A 10,822-nucleotide genomic window follows, 5' to 3' on the forward strand; every position below is an offset into this window, starting at 1 on the left:
TTTATTTTATTTTTAAATTTAATTTTCATTTATTTATTTATTACTTTATTTTATTATATTTTATTTTTTAATTTTACTTATCATACCCCTGTTCCCCTAAGTCCACTGGTTCATTGGAAATGATGTTAGCAGCATGTTAGAGGGATTGATGGGGAAGCCGATGGTTAGAAACATTTCAATGAATCAATAGAGATCTTTTGAGAACCATCCAGGACAACATCTCATCATAGATTTTTTTTTTTAAATGCAGTTTTGTAAAGGCCCAATGGTGGTGATATGAATGGTCTATATGAACCAATTCTGTTACCTAGTATATTAGAGTCAGTCACATGTCATAATACAGTCCATTGATCTTTTCATATGAAACAATGTAATACAGTTTTCCCACAAATGCACAGAAGTGTATGTTTTTAATCTTTTTTGTAATGCTTATAGCCATTCCAAAGTAAACATTCTAGTCAACACTTTCACATACATTGTTACGAATCTTTTTTTTCACTTATCACCAATTTATTTCTTTCAGCCAGACTTGGTCTCTATAGAAAAAGAAATTTTAAGATCATTATTAAAAATGCTATATATCATATGATTTTAAAAAATACATAAATGATGCTTTAAATGTATTCTAATTTTTAAAATCTTATTTTAATTCTTGATTCATTTATATGTTTCTGTTTTTTGTATGTTTAAAAACATCTCTCATTCAAGTACTGCTTTATTTAAAGAAAAGTTACTTTCCTCTCCACAATATCTTTATAAATTATAAGGGAAAAATAGCTAACTCTGCAGTGGAGAAATCTGGCAGACATCTCTTTAATCAGATGCTCAAAGTTAACGTGACCAGAAAGGGAACAAATCGGCATCTTGTGCCTCTTGACATGTATACCGAGAAAAACAATATCACTCCTGTAAGTCTTGCCAAAAAATTCATAACCTGAATCTAATCAAGAGGAAACATTAGGCAAACCCAAACTGAAGGACATTCCACAAAGTGACTGCCCTATAATCTTTAAAAATATCAAAGTTGTGAGAGACAAAGACTGAGGAACTATTCCAGACTAAAGGTGACTAAGAAGACATTCCAGCTGGATACAATGCCTGAGCGGGATTTTTTTTCTATGAAGGACATGATTAGAATAATTGATGAAATTTAAAAAGGATTTATAGTATCGAAGCATTTTTATTTTTCTGATTTTGATAGGTATGCTGTGTTTATATATAAGACTTCTTATTTTTAAGAAATATAAGTATGTATATTTACAATATATAGTGTGTGTGTTCAGAGAGAGAGGGAGATATAAAAAATGAGAGCAAATTTGGCTGTGCAGTGTGTTAACATTTGGGGGATCTGTGTGAAGGGTATGAGTTTTTGCATGTTTTTTTGTACTGCTCTTGCAATTTTTCTGTCTGACATTATAAAAAAGTTTTAAAAATTCCTTTTCACTGAATTAATATGTGATTAGGTATTTACCAACTGGATTTGGGTACTTACTAGAAATACAGAATATACAGTTTCTGACTATAAGGAACTTAAAGGTAATTAAGCTTTATTTCTATAGACTGCGCCAAAAGATTACCTGACTTGTAAAAATGTCACAGTATAAAAAAAGCACCTTTTATATTTGTCATAGGAATTCTTTAATATGCTTCTTCTAGTAGTAGAAATGAAGCATTTCATTGAGTATGACAGGATATCCATATTTTTTCTAATGATTTTTTTTTTTTGGTAGAGAATATTGTCTCTTGGTGCATAATATTGAAAAATTTCCCTCTAATTTTTCTAAGGTTCAGAATTAATATAGACTTGCCTCAAACTATCAAACATTTATTTAAAGACAATTCAGACTGATAAATGTGGCTCCCCATTTTTCTCTATAATTTAAACTATCTTTTTTATTGATTACTGCTTCTTTCAGTCCCACACAATACCTTTTCTCTTGTAAATACCAAATTTCTCTTTAATCTTTTTTCCCTTCTCATTTGCTATTTTATAATTTTCTCTATAGCTTTTTAAAAAGTCGCCCCTTTCTTAACCAAGCAAGCAGTCATCTCTTCTCCTTCCAAGCTCATTATACTAGAGTAATCTTTTTATTGTCTGTCTGTATAGAATTAGCCTGTAGCAGGATCCTCATTCATGTATGCCAGTCATTTGCATACATTAATTTCCTATCTCACTGTTCCATTGCTTTTGGTTATTTTTCTGAGCAGAGCCATCCTTTTGTATGGTAAGCATGTGTGCTAATGTTCTTTAAAAACTATTTAAAGTTTTCTTTCTCATTTTCAAGTCTTTACCTAGTTCATCAGTTATTGGCATTACACCGAGTGGTTTATTTGCCTGTTCAAGTCTTTGGTGTTCTGGTGCTCTCCGTACCACTCTCTGTAATAAAGTGTTTTAATGGAAGTAGTTTTTCATGTTACAAGGTGTTTATGTAAAACCCAGGAGAAATTAAAACATTACATTTTTACTAATGGTTGATTTTTCAGTGATTTTTAATTTTTGAAATATATTTAATTCTATATTTTTTACCATTTATATGTTCCCTTTTATGCCTATTTTTAGGAGAGAAAACACGTTGTTTTCTCTACATAATATCCCTCTGTTGGGTTTGCCATTGCCAATTCCAACAATTCTGAACTCAGAAGACCCAGGAAAGACCAAAGCCCGCAACTATAGAGCAGGAATTTCAGTCTTCATACAATACATTGCATTAGTGTTTATCCACAAAGGGGCTCTTTGTTTTCCTGTATTGTGCATGTGTGTGTGTGCGCACGCGCATGCGTGCATGCTCATGCCTACATGGGAGGGAGTGTTACTACTGGGTTGGGGACAGAGCAGGAAATTTGGATTCTATTTTTTTTCTGGATCTTTGCTGTGGTCTGAATGTTTGTGTCCTCCACTCCATTCACATGTTGAAAACCTGATGTCCAAGATGATGGTGTTAGGAGGTGGGGCCTTTGGGAAGTGAATAGGTCATGAGGATGGAACCCTCAGAAATGAGATTTGTCCCCTTATAAAAGAGAGCTAGCTTGACCCTTCTGCCACATGAGGGTACAATAAGAAGTCTGCAGCTCAGGAAAGGGCCCTCACTGGACCATGCTGGCACCCTGATCCTGGACTAATAGCCTCCAGAACGGTGAAAACAAATTTCTGTCCGTTATAAGTTACCTATTCTGGTATTTTGTTATAGCAGCCCAAATGGACTAAGACAATCTTTCACAAACAGTAATCAAGAATACCTGCCACCCACTGACCTTCAGGGGAAAGAAAGACACCATTCTGCCTGATTGCATATTTGAAATTATAGTGATTATTTGGGGTATTTTGGGGGAGGGGGTGCTTTTTGTGTACCAGGCACTACCTAGAAGAGAAGTTAATGTTTTAAAAAAGAAATTAAATTCTAAATGTGTCTGTAAGCCATAGTTAGTTTCTTCATAAATAACCGCTCTCATATCAGTTTTAAGTATAATCAGTTTTAGTACAAGTTAACATCAAATTGGTGTCAACTTGTACTAGCTTAGGGAATATTTGGTGCTTTTTTCAGAACTATTAGAAAAAGCAGTATCCCACGCCATTTAGCAGTAAAAAAAAAAAAAAAAAAATCCTGTTAAGAGGTGAAGAAGGAAGAAAGGGCAGCAAATTCACAAATGCTTCATATTGGGGGAAGTATTTAGACAGAGTAGTACATCTTAATTATATTTGTGACATAGACTTCTAGAATCACTAACTTGATATTCACCTTCATTTGGTAGAACCGTGTAAGTAGTTTCCATTCCAGCATGAATGTGGTCAGTCACATGGCAGTGGAGTAACCAGATTCCAGGTGTTCTTGGAAACATTTCTAGGGTTTGGTATGTCCCGGGGAAAATGTCAAAGACATCGGAACTATAAATGCCCCTGTGCTTAATTAGAAAAACAACAAATATTATGTAATGTTTATTATATGTGAGGATTCATTTAAATAATCTTAAATTGGCCAGCTCAGGGATATTAGAAACATGAGATAAATCTGTTTAAAAAATGAGACCCTGCATATTTCTATGTTTAATATAAACAGTGAGATACGGGCTGCTTGTATTCCTGCTAAACCTTTGGCACTATGGACCACCACCAGGTGAGTGTGAGGGAAAGGTGTGTTAAGAGTTAATCCATCAATCAGGACTGCCTGTTAACCTTTTACTCTTGCCTTTTTATCATTTCAGCCCTAATCTTACTTTTGCTAAACCTATTCTGGATTAGCTTGTCTTTGAAACTTTGGGGGCAGGTAGGGTAATGAGGGAGCAGAAAAGGAGACTGATGGAAAAGTCAAAACTAGGAGCAGTTCAGGTAGAGTCTCAGCACAAAGTAATTGGTGGGTATTTCTGTAGAGAGAGAATTGAAAGCCCACTAAGAATAGAACATCTATGTAAACCAAAATACAGATAATAAAATGGCCTTTCTGCAGTGTGCTTTTGGGTAGCTTTTGAATTTTCTACATTAACTCAAAGGTAAGAAAAAAAGCATTTCCAAAAGAGCTAATGACTCTTGCTGAAATTAACACTGGCTGAGAAGTAGAAGTAGGTTTGAGATCTAGGGACCAATCAGTCGCTTGACACCAAACTGATGATCTTGTTCACTTTGGACCGTTTAAGATCCAGAACTTAGAATAGGCAAAGCATATAATAAAGTCTTATCCCTACTCTCTGGTTCATCATTATGTGAACATTCCTACCCTCTCTGCTAACGGTTCCATTCAAATGTCCAGGAATATGTGAGCAAAACTCCATGAAAATCCAGTAGAAACTGCAAATCTCAGGAAGAGCCCAGGTGTAACAATGGTTGGCAATTGTAATTGAGATTGCAATGTGCCACACTCTTAGAAAATAATTTAGTTGTCTCTTGAAACTTTCAACTTTTCATAAGTCTCTCTGAGGAAATATTTTCTTCATTTGTATTAAAACATTTTCAAATAGAGCAAGAATAACGACCATGGATGGTTCTTACCTTGTATTGGAAGCTGTGGCCGTGGAAATGTACTGAGTGCAAGTCTATTTCATTGCCCATTCCCATCAGATACCAGTTGACTTCATCTCCTGCATGCATTATGAGGCCTTGTAGGTTCCCAAACATTCTTCCATTAATAGCTGGGGAAAATACATGGCTTTTATATTATCTTTCAGGATATTTTAAACCAACAGCTATTTCACATAAAATGTGACGATTAGGTTCATGAATAGGATTTTTTTTTTTTTTGAGGTAATAGAACTTTTTTCACTAGAGATGGAGGAAATGGATACTTTAAGGTCACTGTCACACTGCTTTTCTAAATACTTAGCACCAAAAGCCTTAATCCTAATTTTGAGTTTATTTAAAAGGGAATGAGACTTTGGAATTTGGAGAGAAGTTAATAGATGATTTCAAATATAGTCCCCTTTTGGCTTAGAACAGAATTCTACCTCACATACAAAGTGAGGCAGTTTGCTGTAAAAGAAACAGTCTAATTTTATTTGAAAGAATAAAAGGGAAAAAATAGGTTGTAGAATAATATACCGTACCATGCATTTTATTGCTTTCTATGAATTCATCATTGTCTTTGTTTACTTTCTCAGGATGATCAGAGTATGTTTTGATGTTTTCATCCAAGTACCAAGATTCATTCTCATCAAAAACGAAAAACAGAAGGAAAAATTCCAGTTTTTTAATGGGATTAAATACTTTCATATAATGTCTTCGACAAACGATCAGTGGGCCAATTAATCCACTATAGAGATCCTGAAAACAACCAAAAACTTCAGTCATCCTTGTGCTATAAGTCAGGATTTCAGAGAACTGGGACTTTATTGCCCATGAACTCAGGAATTTAGGCAGGCCTGATTTAGGTAGTAGACTTTGCCCATTTTGGTACTGTCAAATCAATATACTTTCCACTTGAAGTTGTTAAATTGGAGCAGTGATGAGGCGTAGGTTAGTTATGTTAGTGATACTGAAGGAACAGAAATGTTTACAGAGGCCAAATTTGGCTCAGCTAATAAGCAGCAGTGTAAAAGGACCCCAAATAAACAGTGTTGATTTGCCTATTCTATAAGCCAAGCACTATGCCAGTTAATGAAAATCTATTGCTTAATCAAACAAAGCCCCTGCCCTCCAGGAGCTCAGTCTAGTAAGAAAAATAGAGGAATAGAAGAAATGAACCACTTGTTGCCATGGAGGTATGTACTGTGCTACTGAACACAGAGGAGGAAGACCACGGTTGACTAAAATCTAAAAAAAGTTTGGTTTGGGTGGACATCAATAGTGGAAGATGAGGTCTTGAAAGGCCTTTGAGTTTCATCATGTTCAGGAATATTAGATTTTGTCTTGTGGGTCATATGTAGCCATTGAAAAATTAAACATGGAATGGAGGCATATTTCCAATTTAGATTAGTCATTCTGGTGGTAAAGTGAAAGAAGGCTTAGAAGGAGAAGAGCCTGGAGATTGTGAAGCCACTGCAATAGTTGAGGCAAATTATAAGGACCTGATATATGGAGATGGAGAGAAGAAACAGACTGAGCTCTATGTAGGTAGCTGAATTGCTTGGATGACCTAGGGAAAAGCATTAAGTACTTCATATCCAGGATTCTAGCTTGAACAACTGAACGGACTTGATGCTTGTAGTGCTATTTATTATAACAGGAAATATAGGAGGAGGTAGAGGAAGATCTAAATTTCCATTTTAGAGTTGCTGAGTTTCCAGTGCTGTGGGACATGGGGGAGATGTTCAGGTATATAGACAAGTCTGGAACTCAGGAGAGAGATTTGGACTAGAGGTTTAATTCCACAGAAGAATTTTGGGACATAAGGTATAAAAATATCAAATCACTATTGTACACCTGAAATTAAAATAACTAATATAATGTTGTATACCAACTATACTTAAATTTAAAATAAAACACAAATAAATAAAAGAATTTTGGTATACATTCTGATTTGTAGTTGAGCATTTTGTTGGCCTTGAAATATTTAATCTTATCGAGACTGGTGAGGTCAGCATTTTCATTATCATGTAATAACAGAGCTCTGAAATCATGTATCTCAGTTCCTTGAGTTTAATGTATTTTCATATCAAAAGGGAAATAAAATACTGTATTGAGTAATATTTAATTCTGTATTATCCATAATTGGCAGTCATAGAGTTGATACAGTTATAATTGCATCCTTAAAAACAAACAAACCCAAAAAAATGAAACCAAAGTGAATTACAGAGTAGCTTACTCTCCTAGGATTTTACCACAGAATTAGACCACAGAAAAACTATATCTTCATCTTCCTTCAATTATGTGTTTATTTTGAGAATTTTCAAAAAACAAAAATGATTTAAAGTATACCTTAACTTGGTCCACAGTCGAATAGTAAGCCCATGGAATACAAGCAGAATCCTCGTTTCCAGCTCCAGATCTTTCCGGGATTTTCCATATGTAAGTGCGAGTTTCACCTAAATTAATCAAATGTTGATGTATCTGGTTATATTTGGTATATATTGGACACATATATCCTAAGTCTTGATAACCAGTGACCCAGAAACTGGAAATGTCGGGATAATTAGTTTTAAAAAGTAGTGTACTCAAAATTGTTTTCAGGAATTTACCTTTAAGACAGACTGTAAGACATACTTTTATATCTTCTTTGTCAGTTATGAATTAACTAGCCATGACACACATGCAATGACACCACATTGGAATTGGAATTGTGAAATTCCAATATCACAATTTGTAGAAATTTTACAACAGATCTTTTCTTAGTTTGAAGAATGTTTCTCTAATATACATTTTCCTTTTCAACTGTCAAGTGATTTTCCCCAGAGCTAGCACCTTTCCCACAGTCCTTTCTGTGTCTGTATCTAGACTACTCTGTGTAATTCCCCCAGCTTCACCATTGCCTTCCATTTCTCCTTTTTCACCTGTATCTTCAGTGATTTCATGATTCCTGGTGAAGAGACATAGACCTTGATCTTGTGCGTCGCTGACCTGTCACAACAACCTCCTGTCTATCTCATTCTGTCATAACATATACTGCTTTGTCACGACACTGTCAGATACAGGACCACACCCTGGACCTTGACACTTTGAAGATGGCCAGTTGCTCTACCCTCCTGTCTTGCAAAGATCTTTTACTCTCTTCTGTTTGCACTGGGCTCTTCTCCAGCCTGATCTCTGCTTCCAGTCACCTCAGGGCTTCCAATACAATTGTAACCATGCAAAAACTTCACTCCTTTAAAATGGCTTATTCCCATTCTCTAGTCAAACTGGCCTTGTCTAGTCTACTAGCATCATGACTCATTTGCTTCTTTTTTTTTCCTCATCCTTCCACCTTTTCACATACTGCACAACCACTCTTGTAATCATTAAGCACTTAGGTCAGCATCAGATAGTCTTAGGAACAAAGTCTCAGGCCTCTTGACCACAGAAACAGTTTGGGTCAAACTAAAGATAAGATCTTGATCTCATTTGTGTTTCGGCTCCAGACCCATGAAGGTGGAACACCCCCAATGATCATGTCCCCTCAAAGCTAGATCCATGACTGACATCAGGACCTGATGCAATGATCAACTGCCTCCCACCCTAGCCCCAACCAATCAGTAGAGCTGAGCCCAAAACCACAAATACCTTAGCTGCCATGACTTATGAGTTTTCCCCTATGTAAGCTATCTCCTAGAGGCCATTGGGAGCCAGTTATTTGAGCGCTAGCTCTACTGTGTCTTCGGTCTTGGCACCATTTTTTTAAAAAACATTTACTTTCTTTGCCGCAACTCCTGTTCATGTCTTGTTGGGCTTTGATGAACACAGGCAAAATGAACCCCTGTTAGTTCAATAATACAGCTGCTCACAATAACTTGACTTTCAGCCGTGGCCACTCACTGTCCATTTCATTTATATAGAACTCACCATTATATATTCCTGCTGTCAGACTTTAATTAGACAGAGTCTGACAAACCTTTATTAGGGTATCAAGTAGGACATAGTCTCAAGGGATGTGTTAGACTTTTTCCTTTTTCCACAAGCCTTCCATCTTACCCACCTCTGTGTCCTCACCCTTTTTCTAAGCAGAACATTTTACTGAGAATAAAGCATAGATTCACCAACTGAACATATTATTTTCGTAAGCTGAAAAATGACATTTCCTTCTTTTCTCTGTGCCCTACACCAACCTGCTCTGTCACAAATGCTCAAAGCCTGAAACCTTGGTGCTGTCTTGACTCCTCTACCTTCCCTAACATTTTCTAATGTCCAATCTTTCAGCAGGTCTTTTTAGTACCACATTTCAACTAGAACCAGAACATGACAACTTACCTTTTCAGCTGTTTCTATCCTGGCCCAAGTCTTGTTATTTTTTTTTTACCCAGATTATTACAGTAGTCCCCTAAATGATCCTTGATTCTTCCTGTGCCCTACAGACACTTATTCATACACCAGCCAGAAACAACTTTTAAAAAGTGTTCATCGAATTATCCCTCTTCAGCTCAAACCTTCACATGGGTTTTTAGAATAAAATCTAAGATCCTAACCATGGATTCTGAAGTCCCCTCCTTCTTACTGCATCTGACCTCTTACCCTGCCTGAATCTCATCTCTTCACATTTTTTCCCCTGTTTGCTCTGCTCTGGCCTCCTTGCTGTTCCTCAGATACACTCAAATCTCGGGACCTACAGTGCTCTTCCTCCATGACTTCCTGTGGCTCATTAAGACAGAGAAAGACATAGAAGTCCTCTTGACCATCCTACCTAAAATAGCACCATTGATACCTAATTCTCTCTCAACGGCCTTAATTTTTTTCATAACACTTTTTACAGCTTAATATTATATATGTTATTTATCACCTTTGGAAAAATATGAGGGTTATGAGGGCAGGGCTTTTCATTTATATACCCATAAATTGACAAGAGAAACTTTATAATTTATTTTTTCACACTTGATATATTTGTGCACTACTAAATTACAGAGAAATTGTCCTTTCTAGAAGCCAACTTTACAACTAACAGATGAAAAACATAATTTTTATTAAATAAAATACACTCATGTATTTAATATATTTCAGCTTTTAATCTAATTTTTCAGAGTTAATCTATTTCAATAAATATTTAATTCTGTGTTAAATATTTATTGAATTCCTAGTACATACCAGATGTTGGACTAGATACCAAGGATTTAAAATTTCAAGTGGCAACCTCCGCCTTTAGGATGCTGCTTTTGGATCCTGGGACAGAAACGTTCAGCCACATGCAGTGCAGTGTTTGCTGCCTGTGTTGTGTTCTAGCTGTGTGTGGAGAGATCATCTCCGCTGACTCAAACCTGACTATTTGTAGATGTCCAGTACCATCAGAGATTTTTCTTATAGTTCTCCTGTAGGTTTTTTGATATATGCTGTCATCATACACACATTCAGACACACCTCCCTGTGTCCCCTCTTAACCACCTCCTTCACTTCCTCAAAAAAAGCTCATTTGGAACAGCTCACTGATGACCGTCATTTGTGAAAAAAAGTATAAAGTCTATTGAACACACACACACACACACACACACACACACACATACCCCTCCAGCCCGCCCCGCCCAAAATCATCTAGAAGGATATACACCAAACTCTTCATGGTAGGGATCACTAGGAGAGAGACGCTGGTACTTTGCACTTTATTTGATTGCCTATTATTTCTTTCAAAAATATGTTCTCCGATTATTTATGTAATTTAGAAAAAATTTAAGGCATGTCTCCTGAAAGCCAAAAGGTAGAGAAATAAGACACTGCAAGCAGAAGGAAGAACAAGAGCAAATGGTAAGGGGCGGGACTCTGCGGCCAAAGGGCCGACAGCGC

At 36.2% G+C, this 10,822-nt stretch overlaps 2 protein-coding genes across 3 annotated transcripts in view; both read right to left on the minus strand.

Annotated features, from left to right (window-relative positions):
• LOC107196717 (ceruloplasmin-like) overlaps positions 1-6,804 on the minus strand; it is a 16,503-nt gene extending 9,699 nt beyond the window's left edge. The window contains exons 1-4 of one of the 2 annotated variants that reach the window (XM_025042496.1): positions 5,533-6,804; positions 4,982-5,121; positions 3,738-3,900; positions 70-536 (exon numbers count right to left, since the gene is read on the minus strand). In XM_025042496.1, coding sequence (XP_024898264.1) covers positions 520-536; positions 3,738-3,900; positions 4,982-5,121; positions 5,533-5,776 — 564 coding nt within the window. In that variant the 5' untranslated portion in view covers positions 5,777-6,804 and the 3' untranslated portion in view covers positions 70-519. Of the gene's footprint in view, positions 1-69; positions 537-3,737; positions 3,901-4,981; positions 5,122-5,532 lie in introns of those variants that run through there. The other variant, XM_025042495.1, reaches the window with a different exon arrangement.
• Positions 6,805-7,159: 355 nt separating this feature from the next.
• LOC102884724 (ceruloplasmin) overlaps positions 7,160-10,822 on the minus strand; it is a 46,689-nt gene continuing 43,026 nt past the window's right edge. The window contains exons 14-15 of the mRNA XM_025042497.1: positions 7,343-7,449; positions 7,160-7,172 (exon numbers count right to left, since the gene is read on the minus strand). Coding sequence (XP_024898265.1) covers positions 7,160-7,172; positions 7,343-7,449 — 120 coding nt within the window. The remainder of the gene's footprint in view (positions 7,173-7,342; positions 7,450-10,822) is intronic.

Source organism: Pteropus alecto, unplaced genomic scaffold (assembly GCF_000325575.1).
Source record: "Pteropus alecto unplaced genomic scaffold, ASM32557v1 scaffold239, whole genome shotgun sequence".
In the NCBI taxonomy this organism is placed as follows: domain Eukaryota; kingdom Metazoa; phylum Chordata; class Mammalia; order Chiroptera; family Pteropodidae; genus Pteropus; species Pteropus alecto.